Source organism: Strigops habroptila, unplaced genomic scaffold, assembly GCF_004027225.2.
Source record: "Strigops habroptila isolate Jane unplaced genomic scaffold, bStrHab1.2.pri NW_022045634.1_ctg1, whole genome shotgun sequence".
Classification (NCBI taxonomy): Eukaryota; Metazoa; Chordata; class Aves; order Psittaciformes; family Psittacidae; genus Strigops; species Strigops habroptila.
In genome coordinates this window covers 752899-777433 of record NW_022651110.1, presented here as the reverse complement: position 1 = coordinate 777433, position 24535 = coordinate 752899, and the positions used below count along the sequence as shown (strand labels likewise).

The window sequence follows — 24535 nt, the reverse complement described above, 5'->3', positions numbered from 1 at the left end:
CCAGCTGGGGAGCAACTGGGAGCTACTGGGGGGGGGTCACCCGTTGCCCCCCCCCCAATTCCTGACCTTTTATTCCACCATTAAACATCCAAGGGGGCGAGTCCCGCACACGCCAAGCACACGCCAAGCACACGCCAAGCACACGCCAAGCACACGCCAAGCACACGTGTGTGCTCCTGGGTTGTCTTCCCCCCCCCCCCAATGAGGAGGCAGCACATCAAATCCATCACTTTAATGGGGGGGGGGGAACCCCCCCAATTGCCCCCCACTCCCCACAAAGACCAAACCGGGGCCCCCCCAAACACCCCCCCCCGGGGGGGGGGCGAATGGAGGAGGAGGAAATAAATAAGGGGGGGAAAAAAGGGGGGGTCGGGGGGGTCCCGGGGGGGGTCGGGGCCCCCCTAAGTGCTGGGGGGGGCGGGGGGGCGGCAGCAGAGCTCACACCTGGGGGTGGAAATAGGGGGTGTCACTACGGGGGGTCCCCCCCCCATCAATCACAATGGGGGGGCCCCAATATCCCCCCCCCTTGTCACTATGGGGGTTCATCAATCACCAAAGGGGGTTCCCTGTGTCCCCCCCCCTTGTCATTATGGGGGGGTCCCCATGTAACCCCCCTTATCAATCACTATAGGGAGACCCCAGTGTCCCCCCCGCCTTGTCACTATGGGGGGGCACCTCTGTCATCCCCCCCCAAACCATCCCATAGTGGTGTTTTCCTGCCCCCCCCCCCCAAATAATCACTCTGGGGGTCCCCCCTTTGATCCTCCCTATGGAGGGGGGGGTCTCCCCGGTGTGTCCCCCCCCTTGTCACTCACTTCAGGGGGGGGTCCCCGTCGTGCCCCCCCCGGGGCTTGTGCTTGAACGGGCGCCCGCAGCTCTCACAAGTGACGTCCCTTGAGCCTGGGGACAAAGGGGGGACATTTTGGGGGGGGGGACACGGGGGGGGGGGTCATGGTGACACGGTGGGGGGGGGTCCGGGGGGGGGTCTCACCATTGGGGGTCCCCACGCGCCGTCGCAGGCGTTTGGCCACGTCAAACCGTTTCCTGCAGCCGGGGGGGGGGGGTCCCATGGGCCTGGGGGGGGGGGCACAGAGGGGTTGGGGGGGGTCCCAAAGGAGGGGGTTTAAAGTGGGGGGGGCGGGGGGGGTGTCTCACCTGGAAGCTGCCCGGGGGGGGGCAGGCGCTGGGCTCGGGGGGGGACGCGCGGCCCCGGCGGCTCCGGCGGCGTCTGTATGGAAATGGGGGGGGGGAAACAGGGATTTAGGGACCCCCCCCCCCAATGGCAACATCACACCATGGGGGGGCTCAAAGAACCCCCATAATACCCCCCCCCCAAACCTCCCTGTTATCCCCAATGGCTCCATCACCCCCAAGTCTCACTCCCCTCCTTTGGGACCCCACACCCCAAATTAGGGACCCCCCCAGTGACACCCCCCCCTCGCGACACCCCAAAACCCGCCCCCCCCCCCCACCTCTGGGGCTCTTTGGGGATCTCGTAGATGATGGCGGAGACGTCGCTGTCCTCGGGGGGGGCCGGGGGGGCTGCGGGGGGGCCGGGGGGGGCTCTGCTGCGGGGGGTGGGGGGGGCACCTCCTCCTGCTTCAGCTTCAGCTTCAGCCCCAGCAGCTCCTCGTCCTCCTCTGCCAAGAGAAGGGGGGGTGATGGACCCCCAAAGCCCCCCCCAGCACCCCAATACTGACCCCCCCCCAGCACCCCAATACTGACCCCCCCGAGCACCCACTGACCCCCCCCGGCACCCCAATACTGACCCCCCCGGCACCCCAAATACTGACCCCCCAGCACCCCAAATATCGACCCCACTCAGCACCCCAATACTGACCCCCCTCCAGCACCCCAAATACTGACCCCCCCAAACACTGACCCCCCAGCACCCAAATACTGACCCCCCAGCACCCAAATACTGACCCCCCCCAGCACCCACTGACCCCCCCCGAGCACCCCAATACTGACCCCTCTGAGCACCCCAAATACTGACCCCCCAGCACCCCAAATACTGACCCCCCAGCACCCCAATACTGACCCCTCCAAGCACCCCAAATACTGACCCCCCAGCACCCAAATACTGACCCCCCCAAGCACCCCAATACTGACCCCCCGAGCACCCCAATACTGACCCCCCCAAGCACCCAAATCCTGCCCCCCCCACCCCAAATACTGACCCCCCCAAACACTGACCCCCCCAGCCCCCAAATACTGACCCCCCCCGAGCACCCCAATACTGACCCCCCAGCACCCCAAATACTGACCCCCCCAGCACCCAAATACTGACCCCCCCCGAGCACCCCAATACTGACCCCCCCCAGCACCCAAATACTGACCTCCCCAACAGCACCCCAAATACTGACCCCCCCGAGCACCCACTGCCCCCCCCAGCACCCAAATACTGCCCCCCCCATCCTTAAATCCTCCCCCCCCCACCCGAATACCCCCCCATACCAGTTTTGGGGAGCTGGGGCCCGAGGGGGGGCGTGCTGAAGGGCCCCCCCCCTTGCAGCAGGGCGCAGGGCACGTCCCCCCCCCCCAGCTCCAGCTGCAGCCCCCCCAGGATGAGGAGGGGGGGCCCCTGCAGCAGGGGGGGGGCGCCCCCCCCCCTCGGCCAGCGCCCCCCGCTGGAGCAGGGGCACACACACCACGGCCTCAAGGGGGGGGCCCGGGCCCGGGGGGGGCGCTTCGGCCACAGGGACCCCCCCAGGAACTTGGGGGGCCCCCCCTGGAGGAGCCTCGGAGCCGGAGCTGCAGCCCCCCGAGGAGGAGGAGGAGGAGGAGGAAGGGCTGCCGGGGGGGTCTGAGGGAACAGAAAGGGGGGGGGGTCAGAGGGAGCCCTCAAAAGACCCCCCCCAAGCCCCAAAAGGACCCCCCAACCTCTAACCCCCCCAAACCCCCAAGGAACCCCCCGAAAACCCCTGTGCCCCCCCCCCAAAAGCCCCATCCCCACCCCCAGGCTGAGCCCCCGACCACCCATTGCCCCCCCCCCAACACCTCCATGGCCCCCCCAAACCCCTCTAGAGCCCCCCCAAAGTGCCCCATCAGCCCTTCAGAGCCCCCCCAAATCCCCACTGTCACCCCCAGACTCACTGGGGAGGCTACAAGAATCAGAAGTAGTGACACCCCCACTCATCCGCACCCCCAAACTGCCCCATAACCCCCCAAAACCCCTCTATAACCCCCCCAAACTGCCCCAACCGAACCCCCAAACTGCCCCATAACCCCTCTATAACCCCCCCAAACACCTTTATAACACCCCCAGACCCCTCCAGAGCCCCCCAAGACCCCCCCAAACTCCCTATAACCCCCACTGCCACCCCCAAAACCACTATGGGGCTACAAGAACCAGGACCAGCAATACCCATCCCCATCCTGCAGCCCCAACCGAGCCCCCAAACTGCCCCATAACCCCCCATAACCCCTCTATAACCCCCCCAGAACCCCTCTATAACACCCCCAAACCCCTCCAGAGCCCCCCAGGACTCCCCCAAACTCCCTACAACCCCCACTGTCACCCCCAAACTCACTATGGGGCTACAAGAACCAAGACCAGCAATGCCCATCCTCATTCCGCAGCCCCAACCAAGCCCCCAAACTGCCCCATAACCCCCCAAGAACCCCTCTATAACCCCCCAGAGCCCCCCAAGACCCCCCCAAACTCCCTATAACCCCCACTGTCACACCCATAACCACTATGGGGCTACAAGAACCAGGACCAGCAATGCCCATCCCCATCCTGCAGCCCCAACTGAGCCCCCAAACTGCCCCACAACCCCCCCAAAACCCCTCTATAACACCCCCAAACCCCTCCAGAGTCCCCCCCAACTCCCTATAACCCCACTGTCACCCCCAAAACCACTATGGGGCTACAAAAACCACGATGAGCAATATCCATTCTCATCCTGCAGCCCCAACCGAGCCCCCAAACTGCCCCATAACCCCCCCAGAACCCCTCTATAACCCCCCCAGAGCCCCCCAAGACCCCCCAAACTCCCTATAACCCCCATTGTCCCCCCCCAAATCATTATGGGGCTACAAGAACCACAAGGAGCAATACCCATCCCCATTCCGCAGCCCCAACTGAGCCCCCAAACTGCCCCATAACCCCGCTCTAACACCTCCAGAGCCCCCCAAAAACCCCTTTATCCCCCCCCCCAGCCCCTCACCGTCCCCCTCGGAGTCGCTGAGGGGCCGCAGGGGGGAGTGCAGGTCCTGGAAGTAGCGGTGCCCGCGCTCGCACTGCCACACGGCCGTGGTGAAGAGCCCCACGGAGGGGTCGAGCTCGGCCAGCGCCGGCTCGTAGGGGCAGCGCTGCCGGTGGTCCTCGTACCACAGCACCGCGTGGCGCAGGCAGTTCACGTTCCGCCGCCGGCCTGGGGCGGGGGGGGGGGCAGCGTGACACCCCCAGGAGCACCCCGAGGTGGGGGGGTCCCATAAATAAACCCCACACCCCCCCGCCGGTACTCACGTTTCTTCCGCTTGGGTTTCTTTGGGAGCTGCTCCCAGGGTTTGCTGAGGGGGGACAGAGGGGTGAGGGGGGGGAATGGGGGGATTTGGGGGGGGAATGGGAGGAGGAACTGGGGGAGACTAAGGAGGAAATTGGAGGGATCCCCAATAGACACAATAAGGGAACAAGCACCCCAAACCCCCCCCACCTGCAAGCTCCCCAGTCCCCCCAGTGCTCCCATTCCCCCCCAGTGCCCCCATTCCCCCAATTCCCCGCCATTGACCCCCAGCGCCCCCATTCCCCCCCAGTCTCCCCATTCCCCCCAGCGTTCCCATTCCCCCCAATTCCCCCCATTGACCCCCAGTGCTCCCATTCCCCCCCAGTCGCCCCATTCCCCCCCATGTCACCAGTCCCCCCATTGTTCCCAGCCCCCCATTCCTCCCAGCGCTCCCATTCCCCCCCATTCCCCCCCAGTGCCTTCATTACCCCCCAACTCCCCCAGCGCCCCCATTCACCCCTGTGTCCCCAGTCCCCCCATTGTTCCCAGTCCCTCCATTCCTTCCCAGTCCCCCCAGTGCCCCCACTCCTCCCATTCTCCCCCAGTGCCCCCATTCCCCCCCAGCATCCCCAGCTCCCTCATTCCCCCCCCAGCACCCCCATTCCCCCAATTCCCCCCCATTGCCCCCCAGTGCTCTCATTCCCCCCCCCGTCTTCCCATTCCCCCCAGGGCCTCCATTCCCCGCTGTGCCCCCAGTCCCTCCATTCTCCCCAGTGCTCTCATTCCCCCCATTGTCCCCCTTCCCCCCAGTGCTCCCATTCCCCCCCATTGACCCCATTCCCCCCCAGTGCCTCCATTCCCCCCCACTCCTCCCAGTGCCCCAATTCCCCCCCATTGTCCGCAGTGCCCCCCTTCCCCCCCATCACCCGCATTCCCCCCAGCTCCCTCATTCCCCCCAGTGCCCCCATTCCCCCAATTCCCCCCCATTGACCCCCAGTGCTCTCATTCCCCCCCAGTCTTCCCATTCCCCCCTGGGCCTCCATTCCCCGCTGTGTCTCCAGTCCCTGCATTGTTTCCAGTCCCCCCATTCCCCCCATTCCCCCCCAGTGCCCCCATTCCCCCCCAGCCTCCCCAGCTCCCTCATTCCCCCACCAGCATCCCCATTCCCCCCATTCCCCCAGCATCCCCATTCTCCCAATTCCCCCCCATTGCCCCCCAGTGCTCTCATTCCCCCCCCCCGTCTTCCCATTCCCCCCAGGGCCTCCATTCCCCGCTGTGCCCCCAGTCCCTCCATTCGCCCCAGTGCTCCCATTCCCCCCCATTGACCCCATTCCCCCTCATTGTCCCCATTCCCCACCAGTGCCTCCATTCCCCCCCACTCCTCCCAGTGCCCCAATTCCCCCCCATTGTCCGCAGTGCCCCCCTTCCCCTCCATCACCCCCATTGTCCCCAGCTCCCTCATTCCCCCCAGTGCCCCCATTCCCCCAATTCCCCCCCATTGACCCCCAGTGCTCTCATTCCCCCCCAGTCTTCCCATTCCCCCCTGGGCCTCCATTCCCCGCTGTGTCTCCAGTCCCCCCAGTCCCCCCCTTGACCGCATTCCCCCCCAGTGCTCCCATTGTCCCCATTCCCCCCCAGTGCCCCCATTCCCCCCATCACCCCCATTCCCCCCAGTGCCCCCATTCCCCCCCATTATCCCCATTCCCCCCAGTGTCCCCATTCCCTCCCAGTGCCCCCATTCCCCCCCAGTGTCCCCATTCCCCCCAGTGCCCCCATTCCCCCCATTCCCCCCCATTGTCCCCAGTGCCCCCATTCCCCCCCAGTTCCCCCTATTCCCTCCATTGATTCCATTCCCCGCATTCCCCCCCGTGTCCCCAGTCCCCCCATTGACCCCGTTCCCCCCCGTTCCCCGCTCACCCCCTCCTCCCCGCTCGCTGCCCGCGCTCCAGCCCCAGCAGATAGGCCGCGAGTTTGGCGTCGCTCCACCCGCTGCGGCGGCGCAGGTCGACCCAGGGCCCGTGCGCCTCGCCCAGGTACACCCGCCGCACGTCGTACTTCTTCCGCGACTCCAAGCGCCGCCGCGCCCGGTCCGACTCCGTCAACCGCGGCCTCCCCCGCGCCTTGCGCCCCCCGCCCGGCTCCGCGCCGGGGCCGCGACCGGGGCCGGGGCCGGAGCCCGGGCCCCGCTCGGCCGCGCTCATGCCGGGCCCAGCGCCCCGCTCCGCTTCCGGCGCGCCGCCAGTGACGACACGCCCGGTTCCGGTGGGGAGGGATGGAGAGGGCGCATGCGCACAAGGAGGGATTGGCGGTGCGCGGAGAATGCGCATGCGCGAAGGGATGTCCGCGCTGCCCCGCGTCCTAAAGAGCATCAGCCCCGGTCCTAAAGAGCATCAGCCCCGGTCCTAAAGAGCGTCAGCCCCGGTCCCTAAAGGGAGCCCGTATCGGGTCCTAAAGAGCATCAGCCCCGGTCCCAAAGAGCAGCAGCCCCGGTCCCTAAAGAGCAGCAGCCCCGGTCCCTAAAGAGCAGCAGCCCCGGTCCCTAAAGGGAGCCCGTATCGGGTCCTAAAGAGCATCAGCCCCGGTCCCAAAGAGCAGCAGCCCCGGTCCCTAAAGAGCAGCAGCCCCGGTCCCTAAAGAGCAGCAGCCCCGGTCCCTAAAGGGAGCCCGTATCGGGTCCTAAAGAGCATCAGCCCCGGTCCCAAAGAGCAGCAGCCCCGGCCCCTAAACAGCGTCAGCCCCGGTCCTAAAGAGCATCAGCCCCGGTCCCTAAAGAGCATCAGCCCCGGTCCTAAAGAGCGTCAGCCCCGGTCCCTAAAGAGCGTCAGCCCCGGTCCCTAAAGAGCATCAGCCCCGGTCCTAAAGAGCATCAGCCCCGGTCCCTAAAGAGCATCAGCCCCGGTCCTAAAGAGCGTCAGCCCCGGTCCCTAAAGAGCATCAGCCCCGGTCCTAAAGAGCATCAGCCCCGGTCCCTAAAGAGCAGCAGCCCCGGTCCTAAAGAGCGTCAGCCCCGGTCCTAAAGAGCATCAGTCCCGGTCCCTAAAGAGCATCAGCCCCGGTCCTAAAGAGTGTCAGCCCCGGTCCCTAAAGAGCGTCAGCCCCGGTCCCTAAAGAGCATCAGCCCCGGTCCTAAAGAGCATCAGCCCCGGTCCCTAAAGAGCATCAGCCCCGGTCCTAAAGAGCGTCAGCCCCGGTCCCATCAGCCCCAGTCCCTAAAGAGCGTCAGCCCCGGTCCCTAAAGAGCATCAGCCCCGGTCCCTAAAGAGCATCAGACCCGGTCCCTAAAGAGCGTCAGCCCCAGTCCCTAAAGAGCGTCAGCCCCGGTCCCTAAAGAGCATCAGCCCTGGTCCCATCAGCCCCGGTCCTAAAGGGAGCCCATAACGGGTCCTAAAGGACATCAGCCCCGGTCCTAAAGAGCGTCAGCCCCGGTCCCTAAAGAGCATCAGCCCCAGTCCCATCAGCCCCGATCCCTAAAGAGCATCAGCCCCGGTCCCATCAGCCCCGGTCCCTAAGGAGCAGCAGCCCCGGTCCTAAAGAGCACCCCTGGTCCCCCCGAGCACAGGACACCCCTCTCGATGGTGTCGCCTCCTTTATTCCCCCGGAGTTTCGGTGTCCCCCCCGGTGTTTCCGTGTCCCCGCTGCGGTTGTGGGGGCTGCAGCTGTGGGAGGGGGGGTCCCGGGTGCGGGTGCCCCCCTTCGTTGATGCGGAAGATAACGGGGGTCTCCCCCAGGACCGGGTTCTCCTCCTGCAGCCCCGACAGCCACTTGCCCAACGTGCGGCGGTCGCCGGCTCCCGCCATGCAGAGGGCGAAGACGGGACCTTCCTCCACTGTGGGGGGGGGAAATGGGGGTGAGAGGGGTTTGGGGTACCCCCCCGATCCGTGGTACCCCCCCCCCCAAACCCGTACCCTCATCGATGTCGAAGTCATCATCGTCCCAGGGGCCACGCTCCAGGTCCAGGTCGAGGTACAGGGGGTAATAGAAGCTGCGCTCGGGGTCGAGGGGCTCCTCCTGGGGGGGGGGTTAAAAAGGGGGGCAGGGGGTCCCCAACTGTACCTCCCACTTCCAAGGACAGGGGGTCCCCCCTTCCCCCCTCCATGGGGAGGGGTCCTGTCCCCTCCTGTTCCCAGTCAGGGGGACCCCTGGGAGGCCATGGGGGTCCCATCCTGCCCCTTTGACAGCCCCCATCACCCATCCTGCCCCCCACCATGGCCACGGGGGTCCTGTCCCCCCACTCCAGGGTCATAGGACCCCCCCCCCAACCCATTCTGGGACCCCACTGTGGCCATAAGGGGGTGTCCTCCAGCCCCATCCTGCGCTATGAGGCTCCCCATCACCTATCCTGCCCCACCACCATGGCTATGGGGGTCCCATCCTGCCCCATGGGTGCTGTGTGGGCTCACCCGCAGGTTGGGGGGCAGCGGGTCCCCCCGTAACACGTAGTACTGCAGCTGGGTGCTGCGGAGCCATAGGGGGAACGGCCCCTCCACGTAGACGGGCCGGGTCGGGCTGTGCTGGGCCAGGAGCTCCCGCTGCTCCTCGCTCTGGGACCCTATGGGGGGGTAAGAGAGGGTTGGGGGACCCCAAGACCTGATATGGGGGACCCCAAAACATGATATGGGGGACCCCATTGCTGCCCCCCCCATCCCCTGTGGGTGCTCACCGATGATGTAGGGCTGGGTGGAACCTTCTGCATCACCCTCCTCTGGCACTGGGTGCTGTGGGGGGAACCTGATGGTCACTGAGGGGGGACCCCCCAATTCCCCTGCACCCCAAACCCCACCCTGTACCCCATGGATGCCCCCATAGCCCCCAGTGCACCCCAAACCCCCACATGCCCCCCACTCCAAACACTCCCAGCACCTCATAGACCCCAATACACCCCATGGCCTCAATGCACCCCATAGCTCCCAATGCACCCCATAGGCCCCCATGGCCCCCCTGCACCTGGTACACAGTGAGCACAGCTCAGGGCTTGATGCGCTGCAGCCCCATAGCCCCCATAGCCCCCCATAGCCCCATAGCCCCCCACAGCCCCATAGACCCCCGCACCTGGTACACGGTGAGCGCAGCGTGGGGCTCGATGCGCCGCAGCCCCATAGCCCACATAGCCCCCATAGCCCCCCGCACCTGGTACACGGTGAGCGCGGCGTGGGGCTCGATGCGCCGCAGCCCCATAGCCCCCATAGCCCCCATAGCCCCCCGCACCTGGTACACGGTGAGCGCGGCGTGGGGCTCGATGCGCCGCAGCCCCATAGCCCCCATAGCCCCATAGCCCCCATAGTCCCCTCCACCTGGTACACAGTGAGCGCAGCGTGGGGCTCGATGCGCCGCAGCCCCATAGCCCCCATAGCCCCCCATAGCCCCATAGCCCCCATAGCCCCTCGCACCTGGTACACAGTGAGCGCGGCGTGGGGCTCGATGCGCCGCAGCCCCATAGCCCCCATAGCCCCATAGCCCCCATAGCCCCCCATAGCCCCCCGCACCTGGTACACAGTGAACACAGCATGGGGCTCGATGCGCCGCAGCCCCATAGCCCCCATAGCCCCCCATAGCCCCCATAGCCCCCCGCACCTGGTACACGGTGAGCACAGCTCAGGGCTTGATGCGCTGCAGCCCCACAGCCCCCATAGCCCCATAGCCCCCCATAGCCCCCATAGCCCCCATAGCCCCATAGCCCCCCACAGCCCCATAGCCCCCCGCACCTGGTACACAGTGAACACAGCATGGGGCTCGATGCGCCGCAGCCCCATAGCCCCCATAGCCCCCATAGCCCCCATAGCCCCCCATAGCCCCATAGCCCCCACAGCCCCATAACCCCCCGCACCTGGTACACGGTGAGCGCGGCGTGGGGCTCGATGCGCCGCAGCCCCATAGCCCCCATAGCCCCATAGGCCCCCATAGCCCCCCATAGCCCCCATAGCCCCATAGCCCCCCACAGCCCCATCGCCCCCCGCACCTGGTACACGGTGAGCGCGGCGTGGGGCTCGATGCGCCGCAGCCCCATAGCCCCCATAGCCCCATAGCCCCCATAACCCCCATAGCCCCCCGCACCTGGTACACGGTGAGCGCGGCGTGGGGCTCGATGCGCCGCAGGCCGAGGCGGGCGCGGGCCAGCCCGGGAGGGGGCAGGCGCGGCGGCAGCGGGTGCGGGTCGATGCGGCTCATGCGCGGCAGCCAATAGAGCAGCCGCTGGCACTTGCGCACGGGGCGGCTGCGGGGCCCGAACACCCCCAGCAGCAGGAACCGCGTCTCCGCGTCCGGGATCACCCCTGGGGGAGATATGGGGTGTGGGTGTGGGGTATGGGGTGTGGGATATGGGATATGGGGTGTGGGATATGGGGTATGGGATATGGGGTGTGGGATATGGGGTATGGGATATGGGGTGTGGGATATGGGGTGTGGGATATGGGGTGTGGGGTGTGGGATATGGGGTGTGGGATATGGGGTGTGGGATATGGGGTGTGGGATATGGGGTGTGGGGTGTGGGATATGGGGTGTGGGATATGGGGTGTGGGATATGGGGTGTGGGATATGGGGTGTGGGGTGTGGGATATGGGGTGTGGGATATGGGGTGTGGGATATGGGGTGTGGGATATGGAGTGTGGGGTGTGGGATATGGGGTGTGGGATATGGCTTGTGGGATATGGGGTGTGGGATATGGGGTGTGGGGTGTGGGATGTGGGGTGTGGGATATGGCTTGTGGGATATGGGGTGTGGGATATGGGGTGTGGGATATGGAGTGTGGGGTGTGGGATATGGGGTGTGGGATATGGCTTGTGGGATATGGGGTGTGGGATATGGGGTGTGGGGTGTGGGATATGGGGTGTGGGATATGGGGTATGAGATATGGGGTGTGGGATATGGGGTGTGGGATATGGGGTGTGGGATATGGGGTGTGGGATATGGGGTGTGGGATATGGGGTGTGGGGTGTGGGATATGGGGTATGGGATATGGGGTGTGGGATATGGGGTGTGGGATATGGGGTGTGGGATATGGGGTATGAGATATGGGGTGTGGGATATGGGGTGTGGGATATGGGGTGTGGGATATGGGGTGTGGGATATGGGGTATGTACCATCATGTCCCCCATCCCTACAACTCCTGCATTCCCAAACACGTCCCCCCATGTCCTCCATCTCCTGTGCCCCCCCATGTCCCCATCTCCCACACCCCCCATATCCCCCCACATCCCCTCGTGTCCCTCATATCCCCGATCTCCCATCCCCTCATGTCCCCCCCCCCCACCCTCCCATATCCCCCCCATCCCCTCATGTCCCCCCATAGCCCCCATCTCCCTCCCCTCCATATCCCCCCCATGTCCCCATCTCCCACCCTCCCATATCCCTCCTATGTCCCCCCATCTCCCCATTTCCCATCCCCTCCATATCTCCCCATGTCCCCCCATATCACCCCTGTCCCCCATCTCCCATCCCCTCCATATCCCCATCTCCCACCCTCCCATATCCTGATATCCCCCATGTCCCCCCATCTCCCATCCCCTCCATATCACCCCATATCCCCCATCTCTCATCCTTTCCATATCCCCCCATATCCTATCCCCCCCATATCCCCCCACGTCCCCCCATTCCCATATCCCCCCCATATACCCCCATCTCCCACCCTCCCATATCCCCCCCATGTCCCCCCATCTCCCATTCCCTCCATATCCCCCCATTTCCCCCCATATCCCCCATATCCCATCCCTCCCATATCCCCCCATGTCCCCCCATGTCCCCATCTCCCATCCCCTCCATATCCCCCCATGTCCCCCCATATACCCCCATTTCCCCCCATATCCCCCCATGTCCCCATCTCCCATCCCCTCCATATCCCCCCATATCCCCCCATGTCCCCATCTCCCATCCCCTCCATATCCCTCCATATCCCCCCCATGTCCCCCATCTCCCTTCCCCCCCATATCCCCCCATGTCCCCCCATATACCCCCATGTCCCCCCATATCCCCCATCTCCCATCCCCTCCATGTCCCCCCATATCCCCCATCTCCCATCCCCCCCATATCCCCCCATATCCCCCCCATGTTCCCCCATATCCCCCATCTCCCATCCCCCCCATGTCCCCCCACATCCCCATCTCCCCCTGCCCCATACCCCGATGCCCCCACCTCCCCCCGTTCCCCACCGTATCTCTCCATCTGCTCCAGGATCTGCACCCCGCACTCCTGCTGCCGCGGGAACGGCGCCAACATGCGCTGGAGCGGCCCGCGGGGCACCCAGGGCCCGCGGGGCAGCAGCCGCAGCAGCCGGTGGTAGGAGGCTCGGTCCCGCTCCGCCCCCAGCGCCGGCATCGCCGCCAGCGCCGCCGCCACCAGCTCCAGCCGCCCGACGCGCCGCCCCGGCCGCTGCTCCAGCGCCGCCAGCGCCGCCGCGAACGCGGCGGGGCCGCCCCCCGCCGGCTCCGGCTCCGGCTCCGGCCCAGCGGGGGGGTCCTGTGGGTGCCCCCCCCCCCCCCCGCCGCCGGCCCCTCCGCGGCCGGGGCAGCGGCTCCAGCGCCGGGGGGGGCACCGGAACCAGGGTCTTCGCGGTGCTGCCCCGCCGGGGCCCTGCGGGCGCCGTGCGACAGGGCACGGGGGAGCTGGGGGGAAAGGGGGGTGAGTGGGGGGGATATGGGGGGGATATAGGGGGGATATAAGGGGATATGGGGGAGGTATGGGGGGGATACGGGGAGGGGTATGGGGAGAGATATGGGGGGGATATGGTGGGATATGGGAAGGTTATAGGGGGGATATAGCAGGGATATGGGGAGGTTATGGGGGGATATGGGGGGGATACGGGGAGGGATATGGGGGGGATACGGGGGGCAAAAGTGGGGACATTGAAGACACGGGGGGGAATAAAGGGGGTCACGGGGGGTACGGGGGGGGGGATGTGGGGGTCCCACGTGCTCCATCTCAGTGCCCCCCCCCCGTGCCCCCCCTCCCCCCCCCAGCCCCGCCCCTCCCCCACCTGCGCCCCCACCCCCCGCAGCAGCGCGCGCGCCGCGGGCAGCCTGTGGGGGGTCATCGCGGGTCAGAGGTCAGAGGTCAGAACCGCACACCGGGATCCGTCCAGCACCGGGTCGCTGCTCTAGGCGCCGCCATGTCCCGGCTGACCCCCGCCGGGCAGCGCTTCCGGGTCAGGAGGCGGAGCCCTGCGGCGGAGCCAATAACGGCGCGTCGCTTCACTTTGGGGGGTGTGGCCCGGGAGGCGCTGGCGGTGATTGGCGGCGAGGGGAAGGGGGCGTGGCTCGAAGAGGAGGGGGCGGGGTTTCCCCGTGACGTCACAGCGGGCTCCACGCCGGGGGTTCCACCGTGACGTCAGAGGGGGGAGAGGGAGGGAGGGAAACACGCGGTGACGTCACGGCAGCGATGCCGGGAGGGGGAAAGGGCGCGCCGTGACGTCACGGGAGGGAATGCGGTGACGTCAGAGCGGCGGCATCTACTTGGGGGGGGGAGGGGCCAGGGTGTCCCCGGGTGGGGGAGGGGCGCATTCCCCGCCCGTGACGTATCATCCCCCCCTCCCCCCCCGGAGAGTCCGATCCGGTGACGCCACCGGAGGAGGGGGAGGGGCGGGGGGAGGGTGGTGAAGGGGGGGGGGAGGGGAGGGATGGAAGGTGAGGTGGGGGAGGGGCGGTTGGGACTCCCCCCCCTCACCCCCCCCCCCGCCGGGATCCCCCTTCTGAATGTGGAAAATATGACGCCATCACCCGCCCCGCGGTGACGTCACCGCGGCGGGGGGCGCGGATTGGCTGCGGGGTCCCGGCCCGGGGGGGGGCTTCGCGCCCTCCACCGACTTTTAAAAGTGGCGCCGGGACGAGACCGAGACCCGGGAGGAGCCGGACACCGGGACCGGAGCGAACCGGGACCGACCAGACCCCGCCGGGACCGACCCGAACCGGGACCGACCAGACCCCACCGGGACCGACCCGACCCCGCCGGGACCGAACCGGGACCGACCAGACCCCGCCGGGACCGACCCGAACCGGGACCGACCCGACCCCGCCGGGACCGAACCGGGACCGACCAGACCCCACCGGGACCGATACCACCGGGACCGACCCGACCCGTACCAATCCGCCTCGACGGGACCAACCTGAGCGGGTCCTCCCCGCCCCAAACCGGGATAAACCGGGACCGAGACGACCCGAACGGCCCCAAACCTCGGCGGGACCCCCCCTTCCCCGTCCCCTCCCGATGTCGAACGCTCACTTCAACCGCGGGCCGGCCTACGGGCTGTCGGCCGAGGTGAAGAACAAGGTGAGCGGGGCCCAACCGGGCCGAACCGGGGGGAGGTTTTTTGGGGGGGGGGCGGGGAGTTGGGGGTCAGGGCCCCGGTGACACCGGGGGGGGGGGGACACGGGGGGGGCGGGGCCGGTCGCTGTCCATGGTGCTGCCCCGGTTGGAAGGGGGGGGGGTGTGTGTGTGATGGGGGGGGGGGGGGGGGGGATGAGGGGTCCGGTCCCGCCGCCGGTGCCCAGCGGGTTAACGGGAGGGTTGGGGGGGGTCCGGGGGGGGCCCCGCCGCGAGCCCTTATAAGGCGGCGGCGCGCGGCGGCGGCCCGGGGCTATATATGGGCAACGGGAGCGGCGGGACCGGCCCGGGGGGGGGGAGGGAGGGGGGGGGCGGGGGGAAGATGCCCACCCCTCCCCCACCCTCTTCTTCCCCTCCCCCTCCCGGAGCTCCTGGGTGGGTGTCCCCATCCCCACCCCCCCCGTGACACCCCCCCGTGTCCCTCTGTGTGTCCCCCCAATGTCCCCTGTGTCTCCCACACCCCCCTTATGGCACCGTCTGTGTCCCCCCCCCGCGGTCTCCATGTCCCCCCCTGCCCCTCCGCGCCACCCCCCCGCTGCCCCTCTGTCCCCCCACATCCCCTCCACGCTGCCTGCACACCCCTACACTATCCCCCACACACGTTGTCCCCATGTCCCCATGTCCCATATCCCCCTATTCCTATATCCCATATCCCCATATCCCATATCCCCATATCTGATATCCCCATGTCTCCACATCCCATGTCCCCATATCCCCATATCCCCATATCCCCATGTCCCATATTCCCATATCCGACATCCCCATGCCCCCATATCCCCATGTCCCATGTCCCCATATCCCCAAATTCCTATATCCCATATCCCCATATCCCCATGTCCCATATCCCCATATCCAACATCCCCATGTCCCCATATCCCCATGTCGCCATATCCCATATCCCCATATCCAACATCCCCATGTCCCCATATCCCCATATCCCATATCCCCATGTCCCTATATCCTATATCCCATATCCCCATGTCCCTATATCCCATATCCCCATGTCCCTATATCCCATTTCCCTATGTCACCATATCCCTATATCCTATATCCCATATCCCCATGTCACCATGTCCCCATGTCCCATGTTCCCATATCCCTATATCCTATATCCCCATGTCCCCATATCCCATATCCCCATGTCCCTATATCCTATATCCCTGTGTCCCCATATCCCCATATCCCCATGTGCCCATATCCGACATCCCCATGTCCCCATATCCCCATGTCGCCATATCCCATATCCCCATATCCAACATCCCCATGTCCCCATATCCCCATATCCCATATCCCCAAATCCCTATATCCTATATCCCCATGTTCCCATATCCCTATATCCTGTATCCTCATGTCCTATATCCCCACGTCCCCATATCCCTACATCCCGTACCCCCATGTCCCTATACCCCCATATCCCATACCCCTATATCCCATGTCCCTATACCCCCATATCCCATACCCCTATATCCCATATCCCCATGTCCCATATCCCCATGTCCCATATTCCCATATCCCATATTCCCATATCCCACATCGCATATCCCATATCCCACACCGCGCACCCCCCATCCCACCCCCGTGTCCCGGTCCGTGCCCCAGCTGGCGCAGAAGTACGACCCGCAGCGGGAGCGGGAGCTCCGCGCCTGGATCGAGGCCACCACCGGCCGCCGCATCGGGGACAACTTCATGGACGGCCTCAAGGACGGGGTCATCCTCTGCGAGTACGACCCCTGACCCCGGGGGGGGGTCACCCCTTGGGGGGGCTCAACCCAACATTGACCCCAACGTTGACCCAAGGGGACCCAATGTTGACCCCAACGGGACCCGACATTGACCCCAACACTGACCCAAGGGGACCCAGTTTTGACCCCAATGGGACCCGACATTGACCCCAACACTGACCCAAAGGGACCCAATGTTGACCCCAACACTGACCCAAGGGGACCCAATGTTGACCCCAACAGGACCCAACATTGACCCCAACACTGACCCAAGGGGACCCAATGTTGACCCCAATGGGACCCAACATTGACCCCAACATTGACCCAAGGGGACCCAACGTTGACCCCAATGGGACCCGACATTGACCCCAACATTGACCCCAATGTTGACTCCAGCGGGACCCAATGTTGACCCCAATGTTGACCCAAGGGGACCCAACATTGACCCCAACGTCGACCCAAGGGGACCCAATGTTGACCCCAACGGGACCCGACATTGACCCCAACGTTGACCCAAGGGGACCCAATGTTGACCCCAATGGGACCCAACATTGACCCCAACGTTGACCCACAGGGACCCAACATTGACCCAACCCAAATGATGGAGCTTCACCCCCCCCATTGACTTCACCCTGCCCTTAACCCCTGAGCCCTGCCCTTGACCTTTGACCCCCCCCACCTTGACCTTTGACCCCGTGCCCCCCAGGCTCATCAACAAGCTCCAACCCGGCTCCGTGCAGAAGGTGAATGAACCCGTCCAGAACTGGCACAAGGTGAGGAGAGGACCCCAAAGTGGGGGGCAAGGACTTGGGGGGCCCATGGAGGGCACTTGGGGGTCCTAGAGGGGCCCCAAGATGCAACTCAAGGGTCCTGGGGTGGACTTGGGGGTCTGGGGGTGGCACTTGAGGGTCCCACGATGGGACTTGGTGGCCTGGGGTGGACTTGGGCATCCAAGGGTGGGACTTGGGGGTCCCAGGGGTGGACTTGGGGGTCTCAGGGTGGCACTTGAGGGTCCCATGGTGAGATCTGGGGGTCCCATGCGTGGACATGGGGGTCCCAGGGTGGGAATTTGGGGTCCAAGGATGGGACTTGGTGGCCTGGGGTGGACTTGGGCATCCAAGGGTGGCACTTGGGGGTCCCGAGATGGGACTTGTAGGGCACTGGGTGGCACTTGGTGGTCTTAGGGCTGGACTTGATGCTCCTGGGGTCAGACTTGGGGGCCCAGGGTGGAAGGTGGTGGCCCAAGATGGCACTTGGGGGTCCCAGGATGGGACTTGTAGGGCACTGGGTGGCCCTTGGGGGTCTTAGGGCTGGACTTGATGCTCTTGGGGTCAGATGTGGGGGCCCAGGGTGGAACGTGGTGGCCCAAGATGGCACTTGGGGGTCCGGGAGGGGGTGTCCCATGGCCTCTGCCTGCCCCCCATGTGCAGCTGGAGAACATTGGGAACTTCCTGAGGGCCATCACGCGCTATGGGGTGAAGCCCCACGACATCTTCGAGGCCAACGACCTCTTTGAGAACACCAACCACACGCAGGTCCAGTCCACCCTCATCGCCCTGGCCAGCCAGGTGACCCCCGGCGGGACTTGGGGGGCACAGGGGGGGTCCCCCCACATCCCCATCACAGCCCCTGGTACCGCAGGGATGGGGTGGGGGGGGTCCCACATGGTCCCTGCTTGCCCTCGACTGGGTGATGGGGCTGCAGGGGGTGAAGCATGGGGGGGATTTGGGGTCCTGGGGTTGGATTTGGGGTCCCAGGAGGAAGATTTGGGGTTCAGGAGGGGGGATTTGGTGCCCTATGGATGGAATTTGGGGTCCCAAGGAGGGATTTGGGGGTCTATAGGCAGGGATTTTGGGGGCTATGAAGGGGAATTTGGGGTCCTGAAGAGGGATTTGGTGTCCCTGGGGGGGAACTTGGGGTCCATGGGGGAGACTTTGGGGTCCCAGGGTGGGATTTTGGGGTCCCAGGATGGGAATTTGGGTCCCATGGGGGAGACTTTGGTGTCCCAGGGTGGGAATTTGGGGCCCATGGGGGAGACTTTGGGGTCCATGGGGGGGATTTGGTGTCCCAGGGTGGGAATTTGGGGTCCATGGGGGGATTTTGGTGTCCCAGGGTGGGAATTTGGGGTCCACGGGGGAGACTTTGGGGTCCCAGGATGGGAATTTGGGGTCCCAGGGTGGGAATTTAGGGTCCATGGGGGGGGATTTGGTGTCCCAGGGGGGGAATTTAGGGTCCATGGGGGGGGATTTGGTGTCCCAGGGTGGGAATTTGGGGTCCACGGGGGAGACTTTGGGGTCCCAGGATGGGAATTTGGGGTCCGGGGGGGGGGATTTGGTGTCCCAGGGTGGGAATTTGGGGCCCATGGGGGGGATTTTGAGGTCCCAAGGAGGGATTTGGTGTCCCAGGGTGGGAATTTGGGGTCCATGGGGGAGACTTTGGGGTCCCAGGATGGGAATCTGGTGTCCATGGGGGGGATTTTGGTGTCCCAGGGTGGGAATTTGGGGTCCCAAGGAGGGATTTGGTGTCCCAGGGTGGGAATTTGGGGTCCCAAGGAGGGATTTGGTGTCCCAGGGTGGGAATTTGGGGTCCATGGGGGAGACTTTGGGGTCCCAGGGTGGGAATTTGGGGTCCATGGGGGGGATTTGGTGTCCCAGGGTGGGAATTTGAGGTCTATAGGCGGGGATTTGGGGGTCTATGGGAGGGATTTTGGGGTCCATGGGGGGGATGTGGGGTCCATGGGGGGGGATGTGGGCTCCGGGGGGGGGATGTGGGGTAACGTGGGGTCTCGGCCAGGCCAAGACGTTGGGGAACAACGTGGGGCTGGGGGTGAAATACGCCGAGAAGCAGCAGCGGCGCTTCCAGCCCCAGAAGCTGCGCGAGGGGCAGAGCATCATCGGGCTGCAGGTGCCGGGGCACGGCGCGGGGGGGGCACGGCGCGGGGGGGCACGGCGCGGGGTGGGGGGCACGGAGCGGGAGGGGGGGCACGGAGCGGGGTGGGGGGCATGGATTGGATGGGGGCACGGAGCGGGTGGGGGGCACGGAGCGGGAGGGGGGGGCACGGAGCGGGATCAGGGGGCACGGATTGGGATGGGGGGCACGGAGCGGGTGGGGGGCACGGATTGGGATGGGGGGCACGCACCGGGTGGGGGGCACGGGGCGGGATGGGGGGCACGGAGCGGGAGGGGGCACGGAGCGGGGGGGGGCACAGAGCGGGTGGGGGGCACGCACCGGGATGGGGGGCACAGAGTGGGACGGGGGGCACAGAGCGGGACGGGGGCACGGAGCGGGAGGGGGCACGGAAAGGGTGGGGGGCACGGAGCGGGGTGGGGGGCACGGAGCGGGATGGGGGGCACGGAGCGGGTGGGGGCACGGAGCGGGTGGGGGGCACGATGTGGGATGGGGGCACGGAGCGGGATGGGGGGCACGGAGCAGGTGGGGGGGCATGGAGCGGGTGGGGGGCACGGGGCGGGTGGGGGGCACGCACCGGGATGGGGGGGAACGGATCGGGATGGGGGGCACGGGGCGGGTGGGGGGGCACGGGGGGACAGGGGGATAGCCCCATATGGGGATACAGCCATGGGGATACGGGCGGACACAGGGACATGGGGGTACTGGGGGGATACGGGGACATGAGGAGGACACGGGGGGACACAGGGACATGGGGGGACATGGGGGCATATGAGGGGGACGTGGGGGGGACACAGGGACATGGAGGACACAGGAACATGGAGGGATGGGGGGACATGGGTGGGACACACGGACGGGGGGACATGGGATGTTGGTTGGGGACACAAGGACATGGGGGGACAAAGGGACATGGGGGGACATAGGGGGATATGAGGGGGACATGGGGGGACACAGGGACATGGGGGGGACAGAGGGACATGGGGGACAGGGACATGGATGGATGGGGGGACATCCCTGGGACACAGGGACATGGGGGGACATGGGGGGGACAGAGGGACATGGGGAACACAGGGACATGGGGGGGATACAGGGACATCAGGGCCACAAGGACATGGTGGGGACAAAGGGACATGGGGGGGACATGGGGGAACAAAGAGGCATGGGGGAACACAGGGACATGGGGGGACATAGGGGGATATGAGGGGGACATGGGGGGACAGGGACATGGGGGACACAGGGACATGGAGGGATGAGGGGACATGGGGGGGACACAGGGACATGGGGGGACATGGGGGGGACAGAGGGACATGGGGGGACATGGAGGGGACAGAGGGACATGGGGGGATACGGGGACGTCAGGGACACAAGGACATGGGGGGACAGAGGGACATGGGGAACACAGGGACATGGGGGGGACATGGGGGGACAGAGGGACATGGGGAACACAGGGACATGGGGGGGACATGGGGGGACAGAGGGACATGGGGAACACAGGGACATGGGGGGGACATGGGGAGGATACAGAGACACACAGACATGGGGGGACCCGGCTGGTTGGGGACACAGGGACACGATGGGGACGCCGCTTTCCCCCACGGACGGAGGGTGACGGCGCCCGCAGCCCCCTCCCACACCCACCTGTGACCCCCCATTGTCCCTGCTGTGACCCCCCCCATGGCGTGTGTCCCCCCCCCCAGATGGGCACCAACAAGTTTGCGAGCCAGCAGGGCATGACGGCCTACGGGACCCGGCGCCACCTCTACGACCCCAAACTGGGCACGGACCAGCCCCTGGACCAGGCCACCATCAGCCTCCAGATGGGCACCAACAAGGGCGCCAGCCAGGTGGGGACAGGGGGACGTGGGCACCGGGACCCCAAAGGGCTCCGGGGACACTCCTCGGGGTGATGGGGTGTTCGTTGGGGGGGGTTGGGAGGGTTTGGGGACATTGGGGACACAGATTGGGGTCCCCATTGTGTGGGGTTGGGAGGGTTTGGGGACACATATATGGATATTGGGGTCCCCATTGTGTGGGGCTGGGAGGGTTTGGGGACACTGGGGACACAGACTGGGGTCCCCATTGTGTGAGGTTGGGAGAGTTTGGGGACACTGGGGACACATATATGGGTGTTGGGGTCCCCATTGTGTGGGTTGGGAGGGTTTGGGGACACGGGGGACACAGATTCGGGTCCCCATTGTGTGGGGCTGGGAGGGTTTGGGGACATTAGGGACACATATATGGGTGTTGGGGTCCCCATTGTGTGGGTTGGGAGGGTTTGGGGACACGGGGGACACAGATTGGGGTCCCCATTGTGTGGGGTTGGGAGGGTTTGGGGACACTGGGGACATGGGGACACAGATTGGGGTCCCCATTGTGTGGGTTGTAAGGGTTTGGGGACACTGATGTCCACTGGAGAGGACAGCGGGGACACCCCCAGACCCTTGGGGACAACAGGGACCCTCAATGGGGGCTGAGGGACCCTCAGGGGGTGATGAAGGACCCTCAGGGATGATGAGGGACCCCTGGGGGATGAGGAGGGACCCACAGGGATGATGCAGGACCCTCGGGGATGACAAAGGACCTTTGGGAGATGAGGAGGGACCCTTGGGAAATGATGAAGGACCCTCGGAGGATGAGGAGGGACCCCTGGGGGATGATGAAGGACCCCCGGGGGATGATGAAGGACCCTTGGAGGATGAGGAAGGACCCTCAGGGGGTGATGAGGGACCCTCAGGGATCATGAAGGACCCTCGAGGATGACGAAGGACCCTTGGGGGATGAGGAAGGACCCTCAGGGGGTGATGAGGGACCCTCGGGGGATGAGGAGGGACCCTCAGAGGATGATGAAGGACCCTTGGAGGATGAGGAGGGACCCTTGAAGGATGAGGAAGGACCCTCAGGGGGTGATGAGGGACCCTTAGGAGATGATGAAGGACCCTTGGAGGGTGATGAGGGACCCCCGGAGGATGATGAAGGACCCTTGGAGGATGAGGAAGGACCCTCAGAGGGTGATGAGAGACCCTCAGGGGATGACGAAGGACCCCTGGGGGATGAGGAGGGACCCTCAGGAGATGATGAAGGACCCTTGGAGGGTGATGAGGGACCCCCGGAGGATGATGAAGGACCCTTGGAGGATGAGGAAGGACCCTCAGGGGATGATGAGGGACCCTTGGGGGATGAGGAGGGACCCTCAGGGGGTGATAAGTGACCCTCAGGGATCATGAAGGACCCTCAGGGGATGATGAGGGACCCTTGGAGGATGATGAAGGACCCTCAGGATGATGAGGGACCCTCAGGGAGTGATGAGAAGGGACCCTCGGGGGATGATGAAGGACCCTCAGGGATGATGAGGGACCCCCAGGGATCATGAAGGACCCTCAGGGGGTGATGAGGGACCCTTGGAGGATGAGGAGGGACCCTCAGAGGATGATGAAGGACCCTTGGAGGGTGATGAGGGACCCCCGGAGGATGATGAAGGACCCTTGGAGGATGAGGAAGGACCCTCAGGGGGTGATGAGGGACCCTCAGGGGATGATAAAGGACCCTTGGGAGATGATGAAGGACCCTCAGGGGGTGATGAGGGACCCTTGGGGGATGAGGAGGGACCTTCGGGGGATGATGAAGCAGCCCTGGAGGGCCGAGAGGCCCCCCCTGAGGGAAGCCCCGTCCCTGTTGCAGGCGGGAATGACGGCGCCGGGCACGAAGCGGCAGATCCTGGCGCCGGCGCTGGGCATGGAGCGCTGCGACGCGCTCACCATCGGCCTGCAGATGGGCAGCAACAAGGGCGCGTCGCAGAGCGGCATGACCGTGTACGGGCTGCCCCGGCAGGTCTGCGACCCCAAGTACTGCCCCGGCCTCCTCGACGGCCTCGACGGCCCCAACCACCACCCCTGAGCGGCGGCACCGCAGCGCAGCCCCAACGGCACGGCACAGCGCCGACACGCGGGGGGGGCGTGGAGATGGGGGGGACACATGGACCTGGGGGGACACATGGACCTGGGGGGACAAGGCCCTTGAGCATGCACATGGACCTGGGGGGGACAAAGCCCTTGGGGATGCACATGGACTTGGGGGGACACATGGACCTGGGGGAGACCAAGCCCTTGGGGATGCACATGGACCTGGGGGGGACACAAGGCCCTTAGGGATGCACATGGACTTGGGGGGGACAAAGCCCTTAGGGATGCACATGGACCTGGGGGGGACACATGGACCTGGGGGAGAAAAAGCCCTTGGGGATGCACATGGACTTGGGGGGCACAGAGCCCTTAGAGATACACATGGACCGCGGGGGGACACATGGACCTGGGGGGCACAAAGCCCTTAGGGATGCACATGGACTTGGGAGGCACACAGCCCTTGGGGATGCACATGGACCTGGGAGGCACACATGGACTTGGGGGGCACACGGCCCTTAGGGATACACATGGACCTGGGGGGACACATGGACCTGGGGGGCACAGAGCCCTTGGGGATACACATGGACCTGGGGGGCACAGAGCCCTTAGGGATGCACACAGACCTGGGGGGCACGCATGGACCTGGGGGGCACATAGCCCTTAGGGATACACATGGACCTGGGGGGCACACATGGACTTGGGGGGCACACATGGACTTGGGGGGCACACGGCCCTTAGGGATACACATGGACTTGGGGGGCACAGAGGCCTCAGGGATACACATGGACCTGGGGGGCACACAGCCCTTAGGGATACACATGGACCTGGGGGGCACACATGGACCTGGGGGAGACAAAGCCCCTAGGGATACACATGGACCTGGGGGGCACACATGGACTTGGGGGGCACACAGCCCTTAGAGATACACATGGACCTGGGGGGGACACATGGACCTGGGGGAGACAAAGCCCCTAGGGATACACATGGACCTGGGGGGCACACGTGGACTTGGGGGGCACACAGCCCTTAGAGATACACATGGACCTGGGGGGGACACATGGACCTGGGGGAGACAAAGCCCCTAGGGATACACATGGACCTGGGGGGCACACAGCCCTTGGGGATGCACATGGACCCGGGGGGGACACATGGACCTGGGGGGGACATGGACCTGGGGGGGACAAAGCCCTTGGGGATGCACATGGACTTGGGGGACACACAGCCCTTAGGGATGCACATGGACTTGGGG

The 24535-nt window shown here is 65.6% G+C and overlaps 3 protein-coding genes across 3 annotated transcripts; 1 reads left to right on the top strand and 2 right to left on the bottom strand.

Annotated features, from left to right (window-relative positions):
* Positions 1-217: 217 nt before the first annotated feature.
* ZNF653 (zinc finger protein 653) lies at positions 218-6691 on the bottom strand. Its single transcript, XM_030475292.1, has 9 exons — positions 6369-6691; positions 4475-4518; positions 4173-4379; positions 2458-2806; positions 1473-1640; positions 1156-1228; positions 992-1074; positions 816-900; positions 218-444 (listed from the first exon to the last, which is right to left on the bottom strand). Coding segments are annotated over exons 1-5 (885 nt in total). The 5' UTR covers positions 6653-6691; the 3' UTR covers positions 218-444; positions 816-900; positions 992-1074; positions 1156-1228; positions 1473-1639.
* Positions 6692-8020: 1329 nt separating this feature from the next.
* Positions 8021-13650, bottom strand: ECSIT (ECSIT signaling integrator). Its single transcript, XM_030475291.1, has 7 exons — positions 13417-13650; positions 12593-13045; positions 10503-10720; positions 9112-9166; positions 8852-9000; positions 8357-8459; positions 8021-8277 (listed from the first exon to the last, which is right to left on the bottom strand). Exons 2-7 carry the CDS (start codon positions 12756-12758, stop codon positions 8039-8041), a joined length of 930 nt encoding a protein of 309 aa, XP_030331151.1. The 5' UTR covers positions 12759-13045; positions 13417-13650; the 3' UTR covers positions 8021-8038.
* Positions 13651-14130: 480 nt separating this feature from the next.
* On the top strand, positions 14131-23310 carry CNN1 (calponin 1). The gene is made up of 7 exons (XM_030475290.1): positions 14131-14705; positions 16359-16480; positions 17187-17253; positions 17911-18048; positions 19274-19384; positions 21085-21231; positions 23066-23310. The coding sequence occupies exons 1-7, from the start codon at positions 14643-14645 to the stop codon at positions 23279-23281; spliced, it is 864 nt and encodes a 287-aa protein (XP_030331150.1). The 5' UTR covers positions 14131-14642; the 3' UTR covers positions 23282-23310.
* Positions 23311-24535: the final 1225 nt, after the last annotated feature.